At 58.5% G+C, this 24,878-nt stretch overlaps 9 protein-coding genes across 9 annotated transcripts; 6 read left to right on the top strand and 3 right to left on the bottom strand.

Moving 5' to 3' along the window:
• Positions 1 to 75: 75 nt before the first annotated feature.
• On the top strand, positions 76 to 5,608 carry FA10DRAFT_279941 (TBC-domain-containing protein). Its single transcript, XM_025523584.1, has 4 exons — positions 76 to 4,675; positions 4,748 to 4,830; positions 4,898 to 5,086; positions 5,143 to 5,608. The coding sequence occupies exons 1-4, from the start codon at positions 364 to 366 to the stop codon at positions 5,488 to 5,490; spliced, it is 4,932 nt and encodes a 1,643-aa protein (XP_025378140.1). The 5' UTR covers positions 76 to 363; the 3' UTR covers positions 5,491 to 5,608.
• Positions 5,609 to 6,086: 478 nt separating this feature from the next.
• Positions 6,087 to 7,884, bottom strand: FA10DRAFT_294541 (hypothetical protein; the record flags this gene model as incomplete). The annotated part of the gene is made up of 6 exons (XM_025524444.1): positions 6,087 to 6,371; positions 6,439 to 6,701; positions 6,767 to 6,778; positions 6,845 to 6,902; positions 6,957 to 7,044; positions 7,077 to 7,884. 6 exons carry the CDS (start codon positions 7,882 to 7,884, stop codon positions 6,119 to 6,121), a joined length of 1,482 nt encoding a protein of 493 aa, XP_025378139.1. The 3' UTR covers positions 6,087 to 6,118.
• Positions 7,885 to 9,005: 1,121 nt separating this feature from the next.
• On the top strand, positions 9,006 to 10,474 carry FA10DRAFT_267366 (HSP20-like chaperone). The gene is made up of 3 exons (XM_025521882.1): positions 9,006 to 9,397; positions 9,467 to 9,772; positions 9,843 to 10,474. The coding sequence occupies exons 1-3, from the start codon at positions 9,284 to 9,286 to the stop codon at positions 10,221 to 10,223; spliced, it is 801 nt and encodes a 266-aa protein (XP_025378138.1). The 5' UTR covers positions 9,006 to 9,283; the 3' UTR covers positions 10,224 to 10,474.
• Positions 10,384 to 12,038, bottom strand: FA10DRAFT_279939 (hypothetical protein; the record flags this gene model as incomplete). The annotated part of the gene is made up of 5 exons (XM_025523583.1): positions 11,785 to 12,038; positions 11,689 to 11,723; positions 10,883 to 11,629; positions 10,564 to 10,810; positions 10,384 to 10,492 (listed from the first exon to the last, which is right to left on the bottom strand). The coding sequence occupies exons 1-5, from the start codon at positions 11,856 to 11,858 to the stop codon at positions 10,384 to 10,386; spliced, it is 1,212 nt and encodes a 403-aa protein (XP_025378137.1). The 5' UTR covers positions 11,859 to 12,038.
• Positions 12,039 to 12,673: 635 nt separating this feature from the next.
• FA10DRAFT_286608 (hypothetical protein) lies at positions 12,674 to 17,337 on the top strand (the record flags this gene model as incomplete). The annotated part of the gene is made up of 3 exons (XM_025524084.1): positions 12,674 to 13,444; positions 13,520 to 13,844; positions 13,907 to 17,337. The coding sequence occupies 3 exons, from the start codon at positions 12,674 to 12,676 to the stop codon at positions 17,335 to 17,337; spliced, it is 4,527 nt and encodes a 1,508-aa protein (XP_025378136.1).
• A 336-nt stretch (positions 17,338 to 17,673) lies between these two features.
• FA10DRAFT_267364 (nascent polypeptide-associated complex subunit alpha) lies at positions 17,674 to 18,799 on the top strand. Its single transcript, XM_025521881.1, has 3 exons — positions 17,674 to 17,764; positions 17,849 to 18,325; positions 18,387 to 18,799. Exons 1-3 carry the CDS (start codon positions 17,723 to 17,725, stop codon positions 18,468 to 18,470), a joined length of 603 nt encoding a protein of 200 aa, XP_025378135.1. The 5' UTR covers positions 17,674 to 17,722; the 3' UTR covers positions 18,471 to 18,799.
• FA10DRAFT_267363 (Metallo-hydrolase/oxidoreductase) lies at positions 18,607 to 19,865 on the bottom strand. The gene is made up of 2 exons (XM_025521880.1): positions 18,964 to 19,865; positions 18,607 to 18,888 (listed from the first exon to the last, which is right to left on the bottom strand). The coding sequence occupies exons 1-2, from the start codon at positions 19,505 to 19,507 to the stop codon at positions 18,617 to 18,619; spliced, it is 816 nt and encodes a 271-aa protein (XP_025378134.1). The 5' UTR covers positions 19,508 to 19,865; the 3' UTR covers positions 18,607 to 18,616.
• A 395-nt stretch (positions 19,866 to 20,260) lies between these two features.
• FA10DRAFT_302122 (DUF500-domain-containing protein) lies at positions 20,261 to 22,456 on the top strand (the record flags this gene model as incomplete). The annotated part of the gene is made up of 2 exons (XM_025525062.1): positions 20,261 to 20,384; positions 20,456 to 22,456. Exons 1-2 carry the CDS (start codon positions 20,331 to 20,333, stop codon positions 22,454 to 22,456), a joined length of 2,055 nt encoding a protein of 684 aa, XP_025378133.1. The 5' UTR covers positions 20,261 to 20,330.
• Positions 22,457 to 23,064: 608 nt separating this feature from the next.
• Positions 23,065 to 24,809, top strand: FA10DRAFT_229687 (MFS general substrate transporter; the record flags this gene model as incomplete). Its single annotated transcript, XM_025518803.1, has 3 exons — positions 23,065 to 23,936; positions 23,994 to 24,365; positions 24,443 to 24,809. 3 exons carry the CDS (start codon positions 23,065 to 23,067, stop codon positions 24,807 to 24,809), a joined length of 1,611 nt encoding a protein of 536 aa, XP_025378132.1.
• Positions 24,810 to 24,878: the final 69 nt, after the last annotated feature.

Genomic DNA, 24,878 nt, shown 5'->3' with positions numbered 1-24,878 from the left:
GGGTAGGTGCGACCAAAAGCGAAAAAGCCCAAAAATAAAACGCGTTCTTCATTCCTCCGAGTCCCCCTCCTCCACGACAAATCGACGGCGCTCGCGCTGCCTTTGGCCTGCTCTCTCGTCTGCCCTGCGCCCATCACTTTGCCGTCGGTCATTCATCATCCATCACTACTCTGTTCCCTGGTCTTGCGTCAGACGCCCAAGACGATCGCTTTGGACCAATTCGGCAATCAAAAGCCACGTAGCAATGCTCGCACAGCTGTCATGATCGTGCGCTGATGGAGCATACAGGGGTCCCACCATAGCTCTTTCAATCTAGAATATCGACCTTGAAAGCAAAAGCACGCCTAGTGGTCGCTCGTCAACATGTCTGCAATCCTGGCTGGAGACCCTGTTGCTGCGGCGCAGCACCAGCAGCAGCTCGATTCGCATCCATTGGCGGGCCCGCCCTCGCCGGAGCTCACGGAAGGATCCAACGACGCTAGCCAGCTGCCACCCTCTTTCCAGTCTGGAGGTACTGTACGCGGCTTTGGCACCCTCCGAGCCGGGCCCTCGTCGAAGGCGGCGACAAATGGGCAGAGACCCAACTATTTTGATCTCCGGCGGCTGGCTGAGCAAGCCGAGGCCGAAGAGGCGCAGAGGAAGGCAGCCGCCGAGGCCACGTCAGCCTATGCACCTTCCTCAGCTGCCAGCTCAAGGGCAAGCGATGTCGGCGGAGAAGATGGAGACCGGGAGGATCACGGACAGAGCAGCCTCGCTGACGAGGACGAGGAAGACGAGGAACCCCCCAAGTGGCTTCGTACCTCGAGGCCGCCGTCTCGGGCTGCCCTTGCTTCTCGTCACACCATCTTCGCAGGAGGAGCACTGAATAGACCAAGCTCTCGAGCAAGCGTGCAGTCGCCCTCGTCGATGCCACGTCGCGCTCAGCATGACCTCTTCGCCGACATGGAGGCAGCTGAGAGTCAGAGACAGCTGACCCCCACTGTAGGTGGAGCGTCGTTCGATGACCGGGCCGAAGACTACGGCGAGGGACGCGCAGAGGGCGAGCACAGCCTTCAGCTCCTCTGCTCCCTTCGACTGATGTCCGACGAAAACATCGACCGACATCGTGCCCTGGCAGCACGTCGTCAATCGAGTAATACCATCCAGCGCCCGCAGCCCGCTCGCACGTCTTCGTCTGGTCAAGTGCGCAAACTAGGCACCGCTGCAACATCTTCACCATCGCAACCCACTGGGTCATCCCCTTCGAATCCCAACAACAACCTCGTCAGAGAGCTCTCGAATGCGTTGAAAACGGCAGTGGAGCAGGCCAATGCAGCCTCCGCTGCCAATCAGCAGGGCATTCGTCGCCAGGCCACTGCGCTGGCGGCGCAGCAGAAGCGAAGCGAGGCGAGAGAGGCTGCTCTCAAGGACATTATGCTCTCTATGGGTGTATCCGAGGCCAGGATCACTCGGGCACTCACCCATGCCAGTGCCCAGGCAGAGGTGCCCGTCTTTCGAGCCGACGAGAGATTGGCAGACAATCTCGTGCGCTCGTCACCGCAGGACGTAAGCATGCCATCGTCGAGCAAGTCATTGAAAGCATTTGGCGGCGGTGATGACGAGCAGCTGCCACAATCACTGCGCGAAGCCATGTTAGAGGACCTCGAGAGCGGCCTTGGCATCGACATGAACCCTAAGGCGCAGCCCACCAGCGTCAACCTTGATCGTCCACTCTCGGCCTCTGATTCCTCGTCCCAGGCTGTTGCGACAGCACACGCTGCCAAGATTCGACAGCCTGTCGCCATAAAGGCATCGGAGACTGCATCTTCACGCACTTATGCATCAGCATCACCAGCCCCCTCACAGAATTCAGGCAAGAGCGTCAAGTCGTCTTCGCCTTCCAAACAGACAGTAGGATCGCAGCCAGCCTCGAGCAGTACAGCAAATAGCTTCGGATGGGCGAGCAATCTTGTGCCCTGGGGATCTGGTAGCGCTACGAGCAAAAAGGCGGCAGCCAGCGTGCAAGCACACAGCCCCGCTGCCGTCGAAGCAGATGGCTACCTTTCTGACGGTGCGGGCCGCAGAACGAGTCCGCCGCGGTCTCCGACGCCGCGGCGGCCCCACACACGCTCAGCATCCATCTCTGCCGTCTTTTCCAGTATCAACGATGACGACGATGACGATGTCAAGACAGCTCTCAAGGCTCCATCGTCGAGCTCGACCGGCAGTGCTGCGATGGGCTTTGGCCTCCTCGGCAGCCTGGCATGGCGCCCCAGGAAGTCGTCGGGACCTTCGATACGCGCAACCGCTCACACCGTCGACGCCTCCTTGAACAAGTCGGAGCCAGATTCGCCCGTGTCTCAATTTGCTTCCTCATCGGTCCTCGATAACGAAAGTGTCGTCGAGACGCTGGCCAGCGAATCAGACTCGCCGTTCCGGGACAACAATGAGGACACTATTAGGGCGAAGGCGTCGCCGCTGAGACCTCAGGCTCAATACACCCTCTCTGGGCGCGACGTGAGCCAGGCGCTCCACGAGGCAATTGAATCACCGCCGGGAACGCTGGCCGTCGAAAGCCTGCAGAGACAGCTGGCTCATCAAGATCGCCCGAATCCGCCTCATTTCAAGGCAATCTTCCTCGCCACCAGGATCATGACGCCAGACCCTACTAGTCTTCTCCTAGACAGCGGCAAGCGTACCTCGGAACTTGTGGCCACGCTTGCCATGAGGCTGGTGGGGAGAGCCAGGGAGGAAGGCATTGTCGTTGAAGAGAAGAGCAACGGTGTACAGGCCACTAATCGACGACCATCGATGCCTTCAAGACCACCATCACGGTCTGCAGTGGCGAAAGGGCGGGGAGGAACTTCGAGCGCAGACAAATCGGCCACTGATGCGCTCAGAGACATTGACGCCCGACCCTCGCCCCCTGCGCCTGTCTCGACCTCGGCCTCTTCTTCGACTGCTGCGACCTTGGGCCGAGCATTGGGCAAGTACAGAAAGGCAATGTACAACCAGCAAAAGTCCAGCACAGCTTCAATAAGCGACAAGATTGAGCCAAACGTCACAAGGCTACCGCAGATGTTTGGTCTACCAGCCTCAGCAGAGTCAGAGAAGGCAGAGAAAGAAATGAAGCAAGCCAGCGAACCCGTCAACAAAGGAGTTGCACCGTCGGTCGAACTGGAACCAATCCTGCCAAACGATGTCAAACCGCCGACGCTGGCTGTCTTTGCCCGTCGAGGTGCCGCCTTGAGGAGTCTTCCTCGAGCCAAGCGATCTGGGCTGGACCCGCTCGATGAGGAGGAAAGTTCTGGCGATGAATTCGAAGTATATGGAGGCAAGGGGCTCGAGCAGGAACCGCCGGAGCCCGTCGGCTCGCGCTTCCAGGACACCTCAGAGCTCCTCACGGATCGCTACGGCTTTGTGTACGATGCAACGCCGGCCGACGTGCGGCTGCTACGCAGGGCTAGGCGTGCGGCGACGCCGGCGCCTGCCTGCTTGACAGGCATCAGAGTCGGGGTGAGAGCGAGGGGAGGCAGCGACAGCCAAAGCGACGAAGAGGACAAAGACGAAGGGAATGAAGCGGATGCAGACAGCGATGAAGCAGAAAGCACGAAGGAGCTAGAGGAGAGAGAAGGAGAAAGAAAGGCGACAAAGGATGACGCTGAAGCGAGAGATGTCAAAAGCGGCGAAGAGCAGGGCGTTGGTGAAGACTCCGATGTATCTAACAGCGGCTCGCTACATACTACCTCGTCCCGAAAGACGGCGGGAACATCGACAACCAACGGTTTGCTTGCAATTGCCCCGCCGAAGCCCGTCGCTCAGGCCTTTCAGCTCAGTGTGCCCTCTCAGACCACCTTGGCGCCTGGTCCAACCAGTCCCGAGGAAGAGAGGGAAATGCAATTCCCCACCGGTCAGCCAAGCACTTCGTCACCGTCAGCTGCACCCGCGCAAGGGCGAGTGGGAGAACGGCCTCACTCCACCTCCCAAACGGTCAAACGCCTGCTCGGCCAGCTTCAGGAGATGCATGAGACGCAGCAGTCGACACAGCAGGCCCAGTGGGATGACTTTTTGAGGAGAAGACGAGAGAACATGCGCCAGAGGAGAGGAGCGGAGAAAGATGTTCCCAGCAGAAAGACGGCCACGTCACTCGCAGCCGATGTGGTCCGAAAGGGGAGCGGAGCGCTGGGGCTTGGTGGAAATGCGGATCAGACCAATGTGCTCGTTTCGACGCCTCCTGTGGAGAAGGCCCCTGAAGAGGATTGGTCGGTCGGTCTCGTCGGCTTCTCGCAGCTGACAGCCCTTGCCAACGCATCTTCTGCCTCACAATCGGCCCCATCTTCCTCTTCTGGCGTGCCGACTTCCGTAGGCAGCGCAGGTCAAGGGGCGGTACAGCGTGCCAGGACCGACCTCGCCGAGTTCTTACGGCTGGTGCAAGGTGGTATCCCCCTCGTTTACCGATCCAAGATCTGGGTCGAGTGCTCGGGAGCAAACGAGGTTGCAGAACCGGGGAGGTATCAGGAACTCCTCGATGAGCACGAGGGCGAGAGCAACCAGTGCACAGACCAGATTGATCTCGATGTGGGAAGGACGATGCCCACAAATGTCTACTTTGGAGGGGAAGGTCCTGGCGTGGTGAAGCTGAGGAGGCTTCTCGTGGCTTTCTCGTGGTACAACCCTAGATGCGGCTACTGTCAAGGTGAGCGGACCCTCCTTTCTTCTTCTTTCCCTTGTTGGCTTGGTTGACTGACTGACGAAAACTGCGTTGCAGGTATGAACAATCTGGCTGCTACGCTGCTCCTTACACATTCGTCAGAGGAAGAGGCATTTTGGGTGCTGGTCTGCATTATCGAGGTGGGTACTCGTCATTTGACTGCATGATTCCCCATTCGCTGACAGTTTGCCCACCCCGGGTCAACAGAAGATCCTCCCAGCCGAATACTACACGTCGCACCTCCTCGTGAGCCAGGCAGATCAGCGCGTGCTCATCGACCTCGTCGACGAGCTCCTTCCTCGCCTATCGGCCCACGTCCAAGATCTCGGCGTGGACCTCCCCGCCGTGACATTTGCTTGGTTCTTGAGCCTCTACACCGACTGTCTGCCCGTCGAGGTGAGTCTGTCTCCTGTTTCTTGCCTTTGTACAATGCTGATTCAGAAGCTCTGCAGACGCTGTTTCGAGTTTGGGACCTCCTCTTTGTCGAAGGCAGCATCGTCCTCTTTCGTGTCGCGCTGGCCATCCTCATCATCAATGAAGACCGCCTCTTGGCGGCCGATAGTGCCGGTGGCTTCTACGGCGTCGTGCACAGCATGACATCGCACCTCTTCGCCGTCGATCGCCTCGTCTTGCTCGCTTGCGGCGCGGCAGAGGGTGGTGCATCCGGAGGACTGAAAGACAAGATCAGTTTCGAGAAGGTGGAGAGGAGCAGAAAGAAGCATGTAGAGATGCTCGCAAAGGAGCTGGGACTGGAGAGCACTGCAGGAGACAGTGCAGTGGGTGGCGTCGAAGCATCGTGACGTCGTTCCATATCAACATCATCATCATCATCATTCAAACACTTATTCATTCAATTAGCAGCATTACGAGACTTGGTACCTGATCTGTATAGTATCTCCTTTCTCTCCTTGATCGATCAATTTTTCCTCTATGTCTGCGATGGTCCTTCAGAAAGAGACTCTCACATAAAGACGTTGGAACAACGCTCGATTTCGGTCGGACGACTTCTTACAAAGGTGTACAACGTTGGTAGGTAGGTAGCTAGCTGGACGGGAGGTGACTCTGTTCTTCGATATAACTACAATAGTGTAATATGACAAGGTTGGCCGGTGCGTCTTTTTCGACGGTGTTGATGAGATAGGATAGGAGGTTCGAGCCTTCGTTTGTGTGCGTCGCAGGTCGGCTCACATTTGGAAATCCTCGAGAAGGAAGCGTATGTGCTGGTGATTATGTAGGCTGGCTGATGGTGCTGTTGGAAAGAGAGGAAATGGACGGTCGAGGGGTCTTCTGGCGAAATCGTCCAGCCAAGAAATGGCCGAGGCGACTGCGAGACACCGGCTCGGAGGTTGGAAATCGGGGCGAAGTTGGGGAAAAGAGCTGGAAAAGAGAGACGTGTGTAAAGAAAAAGGTATGACGATGACCTCAACTTCAAGCGCGGGGCATGGCGCGGAAGTGTGAGCTTTGTTGTTGCCGGAGAGGTGAAATTGCAGCACTGTCTTCGTCGTCGTCGTCTTCGTCGAAATCAAAGAGCGCCATCGTCGTTGAGTCGGGGCGCTCGTGGGGTGAAAGGCTCGACAGGCTCGTTACAGGCGACGAGGCGCTGCTGCTGCTGAAGGACATGGGTGAAGATTCCCAAAGATTCGTAGTGTGGCTGGCGATAGGCGAGTCAACGAGGCTGTCGCTGCAAAATGAACAGGAAGCCTCAGCATGAATGTGTGGGGTCGTACACCACTTGGTTTGCAACTCACAACACCTTCTTCGGCGCATTGCGAAGGACCTTGCCCTGAAGCACGTTGATGAAAGCCATGACCTCGTCATACTCCATGGCTGACAGGGTCGGCTCGTTCTTCGCAAAAGGAGACGAAGCTTGAGGGAGCCCAACACGGGAGATGAGGGGCGTCCTGGTGACATCGCACGGTACGGGCTCCTCGATCTTCTCGTCGGGCGAGTGGAGAAACGTGCAACGCTTTCCGTAAGAGCACTGGCCTGTGGTGACGAAGGCCTTGCACATCTGTCAAAAGGAGTACGTGTGAGCTCAACAACGTCAAACAAATTGTTGCAGCCTCTTCGCCTCACCTGCGTCTTGTACTGGGAGCAGACGTCAAATCAGTCAACGCATTGTATGTACGCGCACTTGCTGCTATTCTTTCTCACCATGGGGTGCCGTTCGACCCGTCGGAGCTCACCGGGCCCATGTGCGTATTGGCATTTCCTGCCGCACCGGTCAGTGAAGGGGTTGATGGGCTTTGAGAAGAAGGCGACTCACAAGCCGTAGCTGCAGCTTCCTACTTCCTCCCAAGAGCGGCATAGCTCTGTTTTGTATTTGCCTGAATGCCGCAGGATATTCAGCTGGGCTACGGACAGAGCAAGGTCGAAAGCAACTCACGGCTTTGCCACTGGTCGCTTCGGAGGCCACCGGGCGATGCAAAGAGATGCGCGGGGAAGGTCTGTTGAGACAAAAAGCTCTCAGAACGCGCCGCTTTTGCTTGCTTTGGCGGACTCGACAAAGCGGCGGCGGTGTCGGGACAAAAATCGGCGGAACCGACATTTGAAAGACCAAGGGAGTTGCCCACCGCGGGTTGAAACTTGGGCAACTCGTGATCTTGGGACACAGGCTGACGAAGGCTGTGGTGGTGGTGGCAACATGGACAGTGGAGCTGGCCAGGCTGGAAAGATGAGGCGTTCGGAGACGAGTTGAAAGCAGACGGTTGGGTGAAGGAAGTGACTACTTCGATGACTTCGCCTGCGGGGCTGAGCAAAGATTTGCCTCCGTTGACGAGGGCCCATTGCCGCTTCGACTTGCTCAAAGTGGACGACCTGGGAGGCTCGGTATGCTGCCTTGGGGCTTTCGCGGTAATAGACTGATGGGGTAACGACTTCTCGGCCTGATGCCTGGGGTGCTCTATATTAATGTCAAGCGGCGAGAAAGCACGATCGAATCCGCAATTACCACCTGAGCTTGACACCACTTGGGCATTGAGACCAACTGTAAGCGAAGGAGAAGAGCGAGGGGCACTGGATGTCGCGCTATTGCCAACAGCCTCCTTGTATGCGTCTGTTTTCTTCGCGTACGGAGCGTCGAAGCTGTCGAAGAGCACCTCGGCCATTGAGCTTGACAGCACACTTAGCTTGTCAAGGCTCAATGCCTCTTGAAGCTGCTTTTTGTCCACTTGATGGATAATATGTTGATCCATGTCTGAAGTGTGCATCTGGAGCACCGAGAGGCGTGCTCGAAGTCGACGAGGGAAAGGCGCGACGGAGCAGGCTATATGAAAGGAAATGTCGACGGTGAGCTTAGAGCCGCTAATTTGGGGTTGCTGATGGGCTATGGTCTCTTGATATACGATGTGTACCGTTAATGTCGGGCGTCGTCGACGATACTATTGTCGGCGGCGGTGGTGGTGCTGTGGAGTAAAGGAAGAAAGGAACCAAAGGGACGAGAAACTAGGGTGATATGGGATACAACGATCAGAAGAAGGTGATGGGCGGCGAGGAGATGGATGCGATGGGGGAAAGAAGCAGCCTATATGCGCCCACGCCTCTGCCAGTGCACAGGGCTGTCTCTGCACAGAAGCTCTGCGTACTTCATTCTGTCTGTGTGTGGGAAATTCTCCGCGAAGCTACGCCTTCTTCTCGCCCGTGCCCTCTGCTCCTCTGCGCTCGGAACCTTGAGCTTCGAGACCGAGTCTCTCCGAGCTACAACACTTCCGTTCCCCCTCTCTCTATCCCCCCATTTTCCCTTTCTTTTGATGAGACTGGTAGTCTGTATTCAGCAAACGGAAATGGTGGGCCTTCCCTCACGGCGGCGAGTGGACGGCAAGGCACTCCGCATCGCGCCCTCATCAACAATTGTAATTTTTTTTTCGCTTTTCTCTCTTCCGTCTTGACATTTCGCCGTTCCCCCCGATGCCGTCGTGTTTGATCCAACCGACCTCACTCTTGGCTAGGCTATGACTTCCAACAGGGCTTGTTACTCATGCTCGGAGAAAGAGGGTTTTTATTCCTTGAGCGTGTGGGATGGAGGCGTTTGCAGGGGGTGATTAGGAGGGACTGAAGCGCAGGAGGGCCATCGCTGGGAACCAAACACTTTCTGGGAGCCAAACACTTTCTGGAGATTCTCGATCAACGTTGATAGATATGGGTTCAGTACGTGGCACAGCCTCATTCTCCTCCTTAGCAGCCAAGCTCGGATCTCGGTCCGGACTGGAAGATGTTACGATTAGACTCCTGATCGTGTGCGTGGGAAGCTTGGATGATTCCGGCAAAAGCGCCGTTTTCTTCCTCATCTTTCATCACCAGCAGGCCCACGATTGGCACCAACCAAGACTTCGTCTTACAGGCATTGCATCGAGTGACGAGAACAACACGACAAGCAGGACACTGGGGGAACGCGAGTCGCTTGTTACTAAGCAAAGCAACACGCACGCAGGCAAGCGCCGCCCTCTCAAAGTGGAGGTTGGAGGGACGAGCGCCGCGCATCACGTGCACACGTGGCGATTTCTTCGCAAGCTTCCAAAGTGCTCGCGATGGAAGGTTAGTCCCTTCTCTGCCTTTCTCTTACAGTCTACACACGCAACAGAGGCAATCTTCGAAATGAGCACAACAGCATCCGCACCCGCCGACAAGGCCAGCGCCATCGCCGGACAGGGCGCCGCCGCGCCAGAGATTCTCTGGGCGCAGCGCTCGTCCGAGGACGAGCCCGAGAAGGTGAGCTGACCCCCTGTTTCCTTTTGGCCCGTGCTGAGCCACTTGGCTGACACCACACTCTTCGTAAAGAACGTCGTCATGGTGACGATCAACGTGCCCAACCTGCCGCCTGCGCCTGCCACGAAGCTCGATCTGCACGAGGACGGCTTCAAGTTTGCCGCCAAGGTCGGCGACCAGGCCAAGGGCATCGCCGAGCGGTCGTACGCCTTCGACCTGGACCTGTTTGACAAGATCGACGTCGAGAACAGCAAGGTGTCGCAGTCTTCCAAGAGCATGTACCTGCTGCTGCGCAAGAAGGAGGCCAAGCTCGAGTACTGGCCTCGGCTCAGCAAGGAAAAGGTCCGGCTGCACAACGTCAAGACGGACTTTGACAAGGTGAGCCACCACCTGCAGTATATGCGTGACAAATATCAGAAACTGAGCTTGATATGTAATCTCAATGCAGTGGGTCGACGAGGACGAGCAGTCGGGCAACCTCGATGACTTTGGAGGCATGGGTGACGGTGGCATGGGCGGCATGGACCCCTCGCTGGCCGGTATGGGTGCTGGCGGCATGGGTGGCATGGGTGGCATGGGCGGCATGGGCGGCGCGGGGGGGATGGACCTCCAGGCAATGCTGCAGCAGATGCAGGCTGGCGGCGGCGCAGGCGGCATGGGCGGCATGCCCGACCTGTCTGCCATGGCCGGCGGCGCAGACGACGATGAGGACAGCGACGACGATGAGGGCGATGACGAGGCAGCAGCAGCAGAGGCGCCCTCGTCGGCCGTCGAGACCGGTGACCAGGCCGCGGCAGCAAAGGCCAAGGACGTCGAGAACGTCGACTAATCGTCATTCTCTCTTTGCACCAAGTTTACTTCAGATGGGATCAAAGGAGGGTTTCTCCATGTAACGTAGCATATGATCCAAGAGAGGATCTCCACAAGTTGGACTACCAAAAAGCTATCTATTTTTCCACACCCAAAAAAACAACGAAACGTCTCTTTCATCAATTGTTCTTCCTAGATCTCGCTTGTGCCTCCTTGAGCATGCGCTCTTTAACACCTTTTGCAATCGGCCAGTTTGTGAGAAGCACGTCTCGGCTGTATGGCGGCCATCTGTCCCATTTACTTGTACCGTTAGCAGGAAGAACATGAAGGGACGAGGATGTGAAAGGTGTGAGACCCACCCAAGAAAGGCCTTCATGTTCTCCCAAAAGCTTCCCAGATCGTACGATTGTTCCTCTGGCAGCGTCGACACGACGACGCCACCGTCGCTCTCGTCGCCCAGAGGGATCCAAAAGTGCCTCGTGGGCGCAAGACGAGCGGCCGCGGCGGCATCGCCGCTGACCATGGCCTTTCGGTAGGATTTGCGGCGCTGTGTGTCGATTGTGAGCTCGCCCTTTGCGAGATTGAGGAGCGTGAAGAAGAGAAGGCCTTTGTGGGAGTACGCAAGTCAGCCTGAAGTAAGATAAAAGCAGAGAGGGAGAAGTAGAAAGAGAAGCTCACCAATCGTGACAGAAGAGAGACCAGCGGCAAGCAAGACGAGGAGCGCCGGTCGAGCGTTGGGGCTGGAGAAGTAAATGGACTTGGAGGACTCGGCCTCGACTTCAGCCGGATAGGAGCGAGCGGCGAGGTAGAAACCAATGATCCATCGGTACATGGGCCCGCCGATCCAGGACTTCTTCCTCGACCACCAGGATGCCCTCAGCGCCTCGCTCTCGTTGGCCCAACGCCAGATGGATGTCGTGTGAGACCAGACGGTGGGAAGGAGCGGTGCGAAGGCAAGCAGGCAGAGGATGGGGACGAGGGCGAGGAAGCCGAGGAACAGTGTCATAGTGGTGGGTGCGCACACGTCGGCATCGAACCAGGGACAGTGGTGGTCGAGACCTGCGCGACAGGTTCGACAATCGCCGCAGTGCCGTGTTCGCGGCGGCTTCCAGCGGCCCTGGCAGTCGTCTCGCCAGCAACGAAGAGGATTGCCCTCGGCATCGCACTCGTACAGGACATGACCGCGGACGATATCGGGCGGTGGCTCAAACGTGGGACGGGGAAGCCGGGCACCAATCAGCCGGCGGAGGGGAGAGACGGGGGAAGGGCGTGCCTCTCGAGTCTCTCCTTGAGAATCAACATCGACGCCATAGGCGAGGAAGATGCTGAGGTAGGCGAACAAAGCCGGGAGGAAGACAAGATGGGTGGCAAAGACGTGGACCAAGGGATAGAGCCAGAGATTGTGTGTCAAAAACTGGTGCTTGTCTGTCGTGAATGCGCCTGAGCGAAGTCCTCCTCTTGACATTTCACGACCAACGACTCACAGGCATGCTCATAGATGACGAGGTGATAGGCAAAGCTGAATGCGAGAATGGAAATTGAGATGCGTGGATTGCGAACAAGTGTGCTAAGGGACGCACCCGACGTAAATGAGGAGGAGCACAGGCACGAGGCGGCCGATGACCTGGTTCACTCTGAACCCCGTGCCTGCCATCCTCCCGCAACGCTATCTCGCCGTTGCTGCTGCAATCATAAGTAGCCACTATATGCCGACGAGGCAGAGGCAAGCGAGCCAGCGACTGTTGCTTGAGTGATGGCCACGAAGAACACGAGAAGGAGGACAAAGGGACGGAGGCGCGCGGGCGGGCGGCCGAGCGAAGAACCGCGTCGTGTGCGTGCGTGCGTGCGTGCGTGCGTGCGAGCAGCTGCTTTATGAGCTCAAATTTTTGCGCCTTTTCTCAGCCTCGCCTTGCTCGCTCTCTCTTTCTCTCTTTTCTTCCTCTTCTTCTTCTTTCTCCTCTCTTCTGCATCATTACGCCTATCCTCGTCACAGCACAGCCTTCTCACCAACCAGAACAGACATACACAGCCACCACAGTCGATAGCATTCAAGCCCGAGTGTCGCTTTCTTTCTTCCAATTGTGCGTTGCCTCCTTTTGTCGTTTCCTTGCCGTTTCTACAGCCGCTGACATTTAGCGTCACGTCGCTTTTTCCTTCGCCCTTGCTCGTCCCACGCACACTCAACTCACTCACGCTACTACAGGCACCCCCTTCGATATTTCTTCGCTTGACTCGACAGCATCTCTGGCCACACCTTGGCCATACATCACCCAGCAACCGGCGGACCCAAAAGGATCCTCGACAAGCGCTCATTCATCTCTATCCTTCTTTTTTTTTTTTCTTTCTGTCTCGGACAAAATTTTTCAATCGCCCCGAGGCAGCAAGTAGCAAGCATCATCATCATCATTCAAGCACAGAAAAGGAAAGGAAAGTCGCGGAAACACTCAAACGACAACAGCAAAAACGAACATGTCTGCCTCTTCGCTGCAGTTTGGTCCCGAATGGATGCGCAAGGCGCCCGGCAAGGGTTCCAGCCCGGCGCATGCACCCAGCCCATCGGAGAGCTCCTCGCTGGAGCCATCGGTGGGTGCCGGCGGCGGCAACACTAGCAGTGGAGCAGGCGCTGGTGGGGCAGGAGGAGCAGGAGGCGCAGCCAGTGCAGGAGCAGTCGCTGGACCAGGACCAGGAGCTGGACTAGGAGGAGCATCGGCAGGCGCGCGCCCGTCGGCACAGCGTCGCCATCCTAGCCTGGGAAACCTCTCGTCGCAGCATGCCGCCTCGACTGGCCCTTCACCCGTCACGCCCACAGGCCCCGTCACGAGCCCGGGCGCCTTCAGCTTTGCCGCGGCTGCGAGCGGCGGGGCGAGCGGCCAGCATGCGAATGCCTCGTCGGCCGCGCCCGGTGGTCCTGGCGTTGGCACAGGAGGAGCAGGCGGAGGCGCACCGTCGGCGGGCCAGGCCGCCGTCGATGCAGACTCGCTGAGGTACTCTAAGCGCCTGTTGAGCCTCTACAGCTCCGAGAGAGGCCAAAAGAGCCCCTCGACCCAGACGGCTGCCCTGGGAGGGACAGGGATAGGGACAGGGACGGGGACAGGGACAGGAGCAACATCTTCGGAAGCACCGAGCGGCGGGGGTACAGGAGCAGGAGCAGGAGCAGGAGCAGGAGCAGGAGCAGGAGCAGGAGCAGGAGCAGGGCCAGGGACATCAGGACATGGAGGCTCGATTGGGTCCAGGAAGAAGGTGGGTAGAGAGGACGGCGCTGAGAGAGAGAGGGTATGTGCGAGGAGGAAGCTCACCGGCAGGATCTGTCTCCAGGATCGACCGAGTCTGGATCGCGACGCCATGCCCAGGCGTCCGCTTGAGCAGGGCGGCGGTGGAGGACCCATGCGGCCACACTCGCCCACGGGCGAGCCGCGGGGCCTCAATGCGCGCGCCCTCTCGCAGGAGAAGGCCGACCTGCACCAGCGTCCTGGCCTCTTCCAGCGGGGCAGCAGCAGTGCCGCGCCCACCGCTGCCTCTGTGCTGTCGCCGACGACGCTTCAGCCGAGGGAGCGCCACGGCTCTGGTATCCAGGGCGGCGTCCTGTCGGGCGTCGCTCCTCCAGCTTGGAAGAAGAAGGAGGGCGAGTCGGGGGTTTCCGGTGAGAACAAATGGATTGAAGTAGCTGTATAACAGAACTCGAGCGCTGACTTCTCCAAGCAGAGCCTCTGCGGACACCCAAGAGCCCCCTCGATGCCGACGGGTCCTCGGCCTGGGAGCGACGGGGTCCCAGCCTGAATGAGGCCTTTAGCTCGGCGAGAAATCGTACCTCAAGGACAACGCACGACGAGGGCAGTGCAGAGCCGTCACAGGAGGCACCGACTTCCAATGGACATTGGTCTCGCTTTGGGAGAAGAGACCGCATCCCGGGCGAAGGGCCTATCGGGCCTCCTGCCGACGGCAGCGCTGGCTTTGCCAAGTTTGCCGGCTATGATCGCAAGAGGGAGCGCCAGGCATCGCAGGCAGGCCCTACCCGCAGAACGACTGAGCCGGCGAATGGTGGCCTTGGCGCTGCTTCGGCTCCGTCAGAGGATCACCAGCCTGAGAAGGCGCCGTCGTCTGCCGAGAAGGCCCGCGAAGAGCAGACTGCAGAGCCGGTTTCTGTCGATAGCCAGCCAACAGAGCCCGACCTGGCTCACCATGCGTCCTCGATCCTCGACTCGCTCCGCCTCGACGAGGATGCCGAACTACCTGCCTCGTCGCCTTCCTCCCGTCCGGCTGAGCACCAGCCTGTACGAGAAGAGGACGCTAGCTGGTCGCCATCGACGGCACAGTGGTTGTACCGTGATCCTGATGGTATCATTCAAGGGCCCTTTACGGCTACCGACATGCAGAGCTGGTACGAGGGCCAGTACTTTGCCGACGACCTCATGATCCAGCGGGCCGAGGACCAGGAACTGAGGCCGCTGGCCCAGGTGCTCGCCTTTATTGGCAACAGGGAGACGCCGTTCTTGGTGCGGCCCTCGGAGTATGTTGGCCACAAGATGATCCAGGAGCGCGCCCTGCACGACTATGCGGCCATGCGAGCGAGGGAGCAGCAGATCCACCAGCACCAGCAGCATTTGCAGCAACACCAGCACCAGCAACACCAGCAGCAACAACAACAGCAGCAGCACGCGCCGTCGCTGGACCGCATGCAGAACGAGGTGTTTGGTGGTGGCGCGCCGATGGGGGGACACTGGCCGCTCGATCAGGGCTTTGGCCATCCCGGACCCATGCCGGCCTCTCCCTTTGCCGCCAACGGAAGCCTGTTTGGAGGTGGTGGTGGTGGTGGTGGTGGTGGTGGTGGTGGTGCTGCTCCCCAGTCGCCCTTTGCGGGCGATTTCGATCCACGGTTCCGACTGCGCAACCAGGACGAATACCTGGCCATGGTTCGGCAGCGCGAGATGGAGGAGCACCAGCACCGGGCCACTTCGTCGCCCTTTGCAGCTCATCTTGGCGTGGCACAGGGCGCAGGCGTCGGTAGTCCTTGGATGCAGCCTGGCTTTGGCGCCGCTCAGCTCTGGGACACCAACCACCATCACCCACAGCAGCAGCAGCAGCAGCAGCAGCCTGGGATGGGGCCGGCCTTTCCACCGCAGCAGCAGCAGCAGTTTGACCCTTACCAGCAGCAACGAGCTCCGTTCGATCTGCCGCAGCATCACCAGCACCAGCAACAACAGCAGCCTCAGCAGCCTCAGAATGCACCTGATGAGAGCCATTGGCAATCTCAGCAGCAGCCGGAGCAAGGGCAAGGGCATGGGCAGGAGCAGGAGACGGAGCAAGAGCGGGAGCGGGAGCAGCACAGCCACGGCAATGCCGAGCTTTTCAAGGATGAAAGCGGCGCAGACGGCGAACTGGACATCAAGGAAGATGGTCAGGAGCAGCGAGAAGAAGCAGCGACGCAGGAGGAGGTCAGTGAGCCGGCCATTGAGCAGGTCTGGCCTCAGAGCCCGTCTGCCGTGCAGTTTGCTTCAGAGCCCTTTATGATTCAGACGGACGGCGTGAAGCACCAGCAGCAGCACCAGCAGCAAGACTCGGTCGAGTCGCCGACGAAGAAGAAGAACAGGCGCCAGCGTGGTAAACAGACGGACGAGCTGAGCCAGCAGCAGCAGCCGTCTGAAAGGGCGCAGCATGCTCAGTCGGCCGCTGGAGGGAACGTCAAGGTGGTGAGCGAGGACCAGTTCCGTCGTCAGCAGCAGCAGGACGGAGCAGGAGTAGGAGCAGGTGGTCAACAGGTGCCCCTGAGTGCCTGGATGTCCGACTCGAACCAGGAGACGTCGACGTCGACGGCCTCGACAAAAGCACCCTGGGCAAGCGCCGCAGAGAGCCAGGGAGGCACGACGTCGAGCATGAGCCTCCGTGAGATCCAGGAGGCCGAAGCGCGCCAGGCCGAGGCTCGAAAGGCGGCTCAGGCTGAACGACTGCGCAGCCAGAATGCATTCGCACGCTCGACGTCCAACAGCGAGTCGGTGCCGACGAGCATGTCGTGGGGCCTGGCCAGCGTGCCGCCCTCGGTCAACCGGTCAGAGTCGCCATCGTCTGGCAACGCACCCTCGACGCCCGTCTGGAACGCCGGCAACCGCCAGACGCCCAAGAAGACGCTGACGGAGATCCAGGAAGAGGAAAAGAGGCGTGCCCAGCGTGTCAAGGAGGCTCAAGCGCAGGCCCACGGTTCTCAACCTGGTGCCACCCCCACCAGGCCAAAGGGCTACGCCGACCTGGCAAACAGGCAGGTGCAGGGAGTGCCGGGCGCGATCAACAATGCCTCTTCTGGAGCTGGGGGTTCGTGGAGCGTCGTCGGCGCTGGCGGCAAACCTGCAACGCCAACTGGTCCATCGGCGTCGTCTCTGCCGACTGCCGCTCCTTCGGCTACTGTCAGGCCGACTGTGGCCCCACCTCAGGGGCCAGCTGCTCACCGAGCCAACAGCGGCGGCCCTTGGAACGTGGCAGGGGCTGGAGCAGGAGCAGGCCCCGCTGCCTCCGTCGCCAGGCCCAACGGCATTCCCGCCAACAACTTCCGTAGCGCCTCGTCGGGCTCGTTGACCCAGGCTTCAACCCGCTCCAAAGCGCAGGGCAGTGTTGCAGCGCCCGCGGCGAGCTCTCTGCCTGCGCCCTCTGCCACTCCCAATGGCGAGCCGGGTGCTTCTCCCGAATTCCTCCGGCACTGCAAGGAGCAACTCAAGGGTCTCAACGTCAAGGTCGACGATTTCATCGAGATGCTCCTCTCCTTCCCGCTGGATCCCTCGCCTGATGTCGTCGAAATCATTGCCGAGAGCGTATATGCAAACAGCTCAACGCTGGACGGCAGGAGATTCGCAGCCGACTTTGTCGCCAAGAGGAAGCTCGATGCTGCAAACCGCGGTGGGGCTCAGCCTCGCACAAATGGGGCCGGCTCGAGGACTGCAAGCGACATTATAAAGTCGCAGCAGGCTCAACAGCAACAGCAGCAGCAGCAGCAGCACAACCAGATCCATCTTCAGGCGGTGCAGCAGCAACAGCAGCAGCACCAGCTCCTGCAGCAACAGGCCGCTGCTGCTGCATCCAAGAATAACAGCGACAGCTTTGGAGGATTCAAGGTCGTCAAGGCAAAGGGCAACAAGAAGCGAGCTTGACCGGACCGTCACTCCTCTACCTCTAATCACACACGCATCCACCTCTCTTCAGATGTGGTCTATCATCCTCGTCCAACTTTGAAACATTTAAATGAAATAATCATCCACCCCATTCACCATGAACTGTGTTGGGCCTCTGACTTGTTTCTTGCAGGGACCGTTTGTCCCCGCTGCGGTTACCTTTAAAGTGCCATGTGGCGCGGCAAAATCAAATACAAAAATCCCATGTAGCCATTGTTGTATTGCGCTATCCAGGAAGAAAGAGTGGCCTGCGCGCGCGTGTCTGTGTGTGTGTGACGCCGGACCCACGGGATCAGGAAGAGCGCTGACTTCTGCGACCACCAATCACTTCTCACCACTTTGCAGCAGCAGCAGCAGCACAACCATGTCGGCCACTGTCGAGGAGATCACCGATGACGTTCAGGACGTGAGTCGTCGTGCTTCTTTTCGAGGCGAAGCCTGCGAGAGGACATCCTCACTGACATACATACATGCATGAATATCCACACAGCTCAACGTCCAGGAGGAGGAGGCCGAGTCGGGCGCGGCCGGCCTCGGCGGCGACGTGACCGTGGGCGAGCAGGTCAGCAACAAGGCGGAGCGCAAGGCGCGCAAGTCGCTGCAGAACATTGGCCTTAAAAAGGTCCAGGGCATCACGCGTGTCACGATGCGCCGGCCCCGCGGCCACCTCTACGTCGTCAGCAGCCCCGAGGTGTACAAGTCGAGCGTGTCGGACTGCTACATTGTCTTTGGCGAGGCCAAGAATGAGGACATGAGCGCACAGGCCCAGGCGGCCCAGGCCCAGCAGATGGCCCAGGCCGAGCAGCAGGAGAGGCTGCTCAGCGAGCAGTTCAGCCAGATGCAGCAGCAGGGTCAGGACGGTGGTGCGGCGGACAAGAAGAAGGAGGAAGAGGAGGACGAGGACGATGGCTCCCCCATCGACGAGTCGGGTGTCGATGCAAAGGACATCGACCTCGTCATGGCTCAGGTGCGTCCTTTTCATCGTCCAAGCTGGCATGTGTGTGTGTGGAGACTAATGCTTGCAACAGGTCTCGGTCTCGCGCCGCAAGGCCGTCAAGGCTCTCAAGGAGAGCAACGGTGACCTCATCAACGCCATCATGGCCTGCTCCTAATTCCTCTCGCTCTTCCATCGCTGCGCTCGTGCATCATTCGACACATCCTTTTTTTCCCCACCCCTGCTGTTCTCATGAAGAGCCACAACTGGAGAAAAATATAACAAAAAGAGAGAAAGAGCAATTCATGCATTGACCTCGGCTCCTCACACCTTTGCCATCATTTGACCGCTGTTCTTGAGCTCTCTCAGCTTGGCCATGACTTCGACTGGTCCGGCACTCTCGAGACCGATGGCCTTTTTCACCTCGGCGTCGTCGACGAGCATAAAGACGTTGTGGCGCTTCTCGTCGTCGATGGTAAAGACACCCGTCGTCACGCCCTTGTTCTGGCCCGTCCTGACAAACTCGACGAGCTTCTGCACGGCGGCGTTGTTGGGCACGACGCCTGCAGAGAAGGCGACGTTTCCCTTTGTGTACTCTAGATGCGCCAACTACTTTCAGCGCCCGTGACTCTCCGTAGCAGCCCAACTGCATGTCCTAGAAAGAAACTCACCGTGGCCGCAAAAGACGACGGTGTCGCCCGGCAGGCCTGCCAGTGTCTTGTTGAGCGCCGTGTGCATCTCCTCGGGCGTGCCTTCGAAGAAGCGGCCGCAGCCCGAGACAAAGAGCGTGTCGCCCGTAAAGACGCCGCGCGTGTACTCGCCGTCCTTTGCCTTTGAGTCCTCGAGGAAGAAGGCGGTGCTGTCCTGGGTGTGGCAAGGTGTCGCATAGGTCTTGACCTGGATGCTGCTGCCGGGAAAGAGTGGGAAGGCATCGCCGTGCTTGACGGGCCGACTCAGGCAGGGCACCTTGTCGGAGCCGCCAAAGATGGGCGCATCGGGGTAGGCCTTGTGGAAGGCCTCGTTGCCGCCCGAGTGGTCAAAGTGGTGGTGCGTGGTGATGTTTCCCACGACTTCGGTGATGCCGTGCTGCTTGAGGTGCGCCTGGCACGTGGGCACGTCGTAGGGATCGACGAGGACGCCCTTTGTGGGGTGCGCAGCGTCGACGACGAGGTAGCCGTAGTTGTCGTCGCGCAGGGGAATCGGATGCACCTTCATGGCGGTAGCGAGGCTCGTGGAGAAGGTTCGTCGGGTAAGGGAAGAGGTAGGGGAACAAAAAGTGGCCAGCGGAGAAAGTTGGCGGAGCATACGATGGACAGACAGCAACGTTGCGGATAGCGAAGAAGCACTAGGCCTCGCGCGACATCCTAGCTGTAGCCTAGATGTGGAGGAAAAGCAGTGACACATGCAATGCGCTGCAGTGACAAATCCCGCCTGCTGCACCACACAGTCTTAAGTGAGATTGACGAGAAGGGCACCGTCCGCTTCAGAGCTGTTTGTAAGGTGACGGACGCACCCTACTGCAGAGACTCTCATAATCTCATGATTGAGGAAGAGATGGTGGGAGCTTCTGAAGTCTGGCCGCCGAAAGTCGACACGGTAATATGCAGCTTCAGTAGACTACTTTGGTTCCTAGAGCACCGTCCTTCTCAGACGGATCAGATGAAAGGCAGAAGCAGCTCATGCAACGGCGGCGAGACATGAGCTCGGCAGCAACAGCAACAACGAGCGCAACGGATCTCTTCGCTTCTCGGGCATTAGGCTGTGCATCTCTTCTTCCTCACGGCAGCAAGCTTCCGAGATGAGGCTACGCACGAAAGAAGAAGCCTAGGGCTTTTATTTTTTTTCGCCGTCCTCCACCTTGATTCCTCAAGGTTAAAGCACGTTTCCATGCCCAAGTCAATCTGATCCCAGACCGGACTCTCTACACAGGACAGAGGTTGCATCTCTCTATCTCTCACTTACGCTTCGTCTCGTTACTTCGAGTCGGACAGCGAAAAGGCACTGAGCCGAGGCGAACACCGGTGCTTTCGAAGGAAAGATGGGGAACCCTCTGCCGGTCAATCTGGCGCAGGAGTGCCGAAAGGCCAACAAGGTGAGATTGCCCTCCAATCTGTGTGACCCCACCCGCTCGTTTGGCTCGCTCACTCAGGTGTGCCTGTGCAGATCATCACCGAGTTCGTCGACCCGGCTCATGGCGGTCTTGACCGGGTGATCCCACTCTCGGTCCTCAAGCGGGCCCAGGGCTTTGCCATCTTCTCGGTGGCCAGAATCGGATTTCTCATGTCTGCGCGCGCAGGCTCGGGCGTCGTCATTGCCCGTCTGCCCGACAATTCCTGGTCGGCTCCCTCTGCGCTCGGTCTCGGCGGCCTCGGCGGAGGCTTCAATGCCGGTCTAGATGTGACGGACGTCGTCGTGGTCCTCAATAGCAAGTCGGCCGTGAGGAGCTTCATGAGCACCGGCAGCCTGCAGTTTGGTGGCAACCTCGGCGTCGCCATCGGTCCACTGGGCCGGTCAGCAGAGGCAAGCGGGGCCGTCAGCTCCCAGGGAAAGGTCGCCGCCATGTTCTCGTACAGCAAGAGCAAGGGTCTCTACGGCGGCATCTCGCTCGAAGGCACCGTGCTGGTCGAGCGGTCCGACGCCAACATCAAGGCGTACCAGCGCCCTTGCTCCTCCAAGTCCATTCTCTCAGGCAGCGTCGATGTGCCGTCCTGGGCTGGGTCACTCATCTCGACGATTGAAAAATTCACCCTCTCGGGCGAGGTCAGGGCGGGCATGGATGGCGATCTCGGCATGCGGGGTGCGAGAAACGACGAGGACGACGACAACTGGTACGAGGACTACGGCAGCGGCGCGAGGCGAGGCGAGATTGACGCACTTGATCGCGAGTTCCAAGCCAGTAGTCTTGGAAACGGGAATCGACGTAGGACGGAAGACTACGCCAATCGCAGGACGGGAGAGTACGCATTTGGATCGAGCCAGGGGGGCAATCTCACAAATTCGCCGACAAAGGAACGCAAGGGCTTCTTTGGCTCCACGTCCTCGAGGGCTGGGACCGACTACAGTGGTGCGGATCCGCGGGATCAAGACGCCTTTAGCGTACCATCTTCCTCGCCCGGGAGGAATCGATCGTCGAGCCTGCTCGAAGACGGTGGTTCTTATGCATACAGTGGCGTCCGAGAAAGGAAGGCTGCACCTGTGCCTGCCTCTAGGAGCCCGACGACGAGGAGTAATGTCTTAATGAGGAACCAGCGAGGGGGCACAGGACTCGATGGCGCGCAATTTCCGACGCACTTCGGAAGAAATCAAGACGATGACGACGACGATATCTTCGGAGACGGACATGCCGTCTCGTCAGACACGACACCGCGCTATGCTCCAAATCACTCTCCGACCGTGGGCGACTACGGTGGAAGCACATACAACCCACCATACGTGCCTCGGAAGAAGCCAACAAAGCAGGCGACGTGGACTTCATCGGACTCAATGGATTCGGAGCGCGATGAGATCACGGGCGCAAGGGGCCTTGGGTCCTCTTCGACGGCCTACTCACGAAGCGCTACAGGCTCAAAGCTCTTGAATCAAGAGAATGCTAGGCGCAATGGCATGGACTCGCTCGATGCCGAGCTTCAGAGAACTTCCGGAGATCACTTTGCAGGAGCAGACGCCAACCGCAGAGACGTGGGGGCTGGCTGGAGGTCAGACTACGGCCTGCCGAGGGAGGATGAGGTCACCGACAAGCCGCAGCGGCCCCAGTATCAGAAGCGGTCCAGCTCTACAAGAGACATTTGGAATCGAGTCAGAGGCAACAGTCGGACCACTCCTCCGCCCAACCTGACCGCTGATACTTCATCCCCAAGGAACAACCGATCTTCACCGTCCAGGAGCCCTTCGCCGGACCTGCTGGGCTCCTCGCCGCCAACGACGGCGTCAGGCTCTGCTTCAGGGGGCAACAACTTCCAAGCGGCCGAGTCTCAGGTCATTGCTTCGTTTGACTTTGAAGCACAACAGCCGGACGATATCTCCTTTAAGCGCGGCGATGTCATCGACGTCATCAAGCGGACCAACAACCGCGAGGATTGGTGGATGGGCAGAAATGCCTCGAGCACCGCCAAGAGGGGCGCGACGGTGGGCACTTTTCCGGCGAATTTCACGACTGATGTTTGATCTTTGCCCTTTCTTCCAATTTGATACTTTTGTGTATGCTGTGATTTGTGCGAACGTTTATCCTATTCTTGCCTGTTGTCTGTACTTTGTGTGTGAGGGAAAAAGCAACGGAGTTGCTGTCAGCCTCGCCCCGAGATGCAACGGTGGCGGTATATTCCGCTCGGGTTAACGTCTGTAACGGCAAGTCAGCCCACGCACGTTCTTGCGATAGACCGATTGACGTTTGACCGAAAAGGCGCCATTTCGCATGCCCTGCTGGTCCTTCGCAGAGCGAGTTGCAACAGTGACGGTCCGAGAGCGAGTCTGCAAGCATCGGGCTTGTTGAAATTGTGCTCATCCCGAAAGCATAGGAAAGGGAACGTTCCTTCTTCGTCTGGCATGGGCGTAAAAGACAGGGAAATCGGCCTCGGCCTCAAATACCTGCCTTTCGTCTCTCTTCTCTCTTCCTCCTGCGCACACAGCGACGAACAAGCACGATGAAAGACCGTTCCTCGGCTCCCACCACTGAAAAGCGAGAAGCTGGACTCGTACGTGATGAACTTCCCACCACCCGCGTTCTAGGTCCTCGCCTGTCGTCTTCTTTGGAGGTCAAGGCTCGAGGACTTTGCATGCTACGACAGCAGCAGAACAATGCCTTTCAATCTCCTCATTTCGATCTTGAAAACGAAAATGGAGACGATCGTGATGAAGGCTTCAAGGAGGAAGAGAAGAAAGAAGCCGGCACCTACATTCACAACATTGTCTTTTCGGGCATCGGCCTCGTCTCCGATGGCTACAATGCTCAAGTGATTTCCTTTGCCCTGCTCCTTCTGTCAAAGATTTACTCTCGAGAGGAGCTAACATCCAAGATCAAGACTCGAATCAGCGCGGCGTACTACGTTGGCATCGTTGTGGGCGCTCTGCTTTTTGGCAATCTCATTGATGGCTTTTCGCGTAAGACGGGCGTCGTGCTCGCAACGGCAGTCCTCGTTGTCGGTGTGGGCCTCAGCAGCGTTTCTGGCGTAAACACAAGCCCCTCGGGTCTCTTCTGGATGCTTACCGTTTCGCGCGGCATCCTGGGCGTCGGTGCCGGTGGCGAATACCCAGTCTGCACCACAGGTGCTACCGAGGCGTCCGACGAGAACACGACGGTGCAGAAGCGGCGCGGAATGCTCGTCGCCCTTGTCGGCAACTTTGCCGTCGACATTGGCCTCGTCCTGGGAGGTGTCGTCCCGCTCATCGTTCTTGCTCTCTATGGCTACAGGGCCAATACACCCGCAACCCAGACCCAGGATCTCGAGGCGGCTTGGCGTATCGCTGTAGGTCTCGGCGCAGCCATTCCCATTGCTGTCTTCTACTGGCGCTATAAGATGGTTACTTCGACCGCCTTTTCCAAAAACAGCAAGCGAAGCCTCGGCAAGGTCTCTACTGCTCGCTTTTACGCCTTGGTCTTTCGACGCTATTGGAGATCGCTGTCGGGCGCTTGCCTCTGTTGGTTTCTGTGAGTGCTATCTTCAATTTCTCGCAATTCGGGGAGAATGCTGAAGGTGAAAGGTAGGTACGACTTTGTCTCGTATCCTGCCAGCCTCCTCGCAACGCCTTTCATCGCTGGTTTGTCTTCCTCATCCTCGCATTCTAGTACGCCCACGTCTACCTCCCTTGTGCATGCGGTTGGCTACGGTAGCCTGATAAACCTATTCACTCTACCCGGCTGCCTCATTGGTTCGCTCCTCCTTGATCGCGCTGGTCGAAAGACGACACAGATGGCCGGCTTCTTTGCCCAGGCAATCATCGGCGCCGTCCTTGGTGGCGTCCTGCACCGCATCAAGTCCAACTTGTGCGCATTTGTGCTCCTCTATGGGGCTTTTGTGGCATGCGCAGAGGCCGGTCCGGGCGTAGCGACGATTCTCATCAGCGCCGAAGTTGCACCGTGAGTCCTGTGCCACCCTCTTCCTTTTCTAGGCGTCACTGATCTGTGGCATGGCCTGATCCGAAAAAAAAAAAAAGGACCGCTGTCCGGGGCCACTTTGTGGGCCTAGCGGCCGCCTTTGGAAAGGCCGGCGCTGCAATCGGCACCGTGTGCTTCTCGGCGCTGCAGGCGCAATTCAGTGACGAGATGGCCGGTCAGCAGGCCGTCTTCCTAGTAGCGGCCGGCTTCAGCCTAGTCGGTGCACTGGCAACATTCTTGCTCATCCCGGCCCAGCTGGAGAAACGGAGCTTGGAGGAGGAAGACAAGCAATTCAGGAAGTACCTGGAAGAGCACGGGATCGTGCAGGATGTCTTCTGCAAAGGCACAGCGGAGGCTGTCCATGAAGTCAAGGTAGAGAAGTGTGACGAAGACTTGAAGGATCATGACAAACTGTTTCGAAGCTGAATCGCCGTGACGGGAGAGCATGACCATTGAGCCGCTGGAATCTATTGGCTAGAAGTACAAAGTTGTTGA

This window comes from Acaromyces ingoldii (assembly GCF_003144295.1).
Source record: "Acaromyces ingoldii strain MCA 4198 unplaced genomic scaffold FA10scaffold_3, whole genome shotgun sequence".
Taxonomy (NCBI): domain Eukaryota; kingdom Fungi; phylum Basidiomycota; class Exobasidiomycetes; order Exobasidiales; family Cryptobasidiaceae; genus Acaromyces; species Acaromyces ingoldii.
The sequence above is the reverse complement of the archived record's forward strand: the minus strand, read 5'-3'. Positions and strand labels throughout refer to the sequence as shown.

What these genes read in the sequence shown, in the direction of transcription:
- FA10DRAFT_279941 (XM_025523584.1), top strand. Translation starts at nt 364, where the DNA reads ATGTCTGCAATCCTGGCTGGAGACCCTGTTGCTGCGGCGCAGCACCAG. An exon ending in TAGATGCGGCTACTGTCAAG is followed by an intron (nt 4,676 to 4,747) that starts GTGAGCGGACCC and finishes ACTGCGTTGCAG; the next exon opens with GTATGAACAATCTGGCTGCT. An exon ending in TGCTGGTCTGCATTATCGAG is followed by an intron (nt 4,831 to 4,897) that starts GTGGGTACTCGT and finishes CCGGGTCAACAG; the next exon opens with AAGATCCTCCCAGCCGAATA.
- FA10DRAFT_267366 (XM_025521882.1), top strand. Translation starts at nt 9,284, where the DNA reads ATGAGCACAACAGCATCCGCACCCGCCGACAAGGCCAGCGCCATCGCC. An exon ending in CCGAGGACGAGCCCGAGAAG is followed by an intron (nt 9,398 to 9,466) that starts GTGAGCTGACCC and finishes CTCTTCGTAAAG; the next exon opens with AACGTCGTCATGGTGACGAT. An exon ending in TCAAGACGGACTTTGACAAG is followed by an intron (nt 9,773 to 9,842) that starts GTGAGCCACCAC and finishes ATCTCAATGCAG; the next exon opens with TGGGTCGACGAGGACGAGCA.
- FA10DRAFT_267364 (XM_025521881.1), top strand. Translation starts at nt 17,723, where the DNA reads ATGTCGGCCACTGTCGAGGAGATCACCGATGACGTTCAGGAC. An exon ending in TCACCGATGACGTTCAGGAC is followed by an intron (nt 17,765 to 17,848) that starts GTGAGTCGTCGT and finishes ATATCCACACAG; the next exon opens with CTCAACGTCCAGGAGGAGGA. An exon ending in TCGACCTCGTCATGGCTCAG is followed by an intron (nt 18,326 to 18,386) that starts GTGCGTCCTTTT and finishes TGCTTGCAACAG; the next exon opens with GTCTCGGTCTCGCGCCGCAA.
- FA10DRAFT_267363 (XM_025521880.1), bottom strand. Translation starts at nt 19,507, where the DNA reads ATGAAGGTGCATCCGATTCCCCTGCGCGACGACAACTACGGCTACCTC. An exon ending in CGTCGTCTTTTGCGGCCACG is followed by an intron (nt 18,889 to 18,963) that starts GTGAGTTTCTTT and finishes TGGCGCATCTAG; the next exon opens with AGTACACAAAGGGAAACGTC.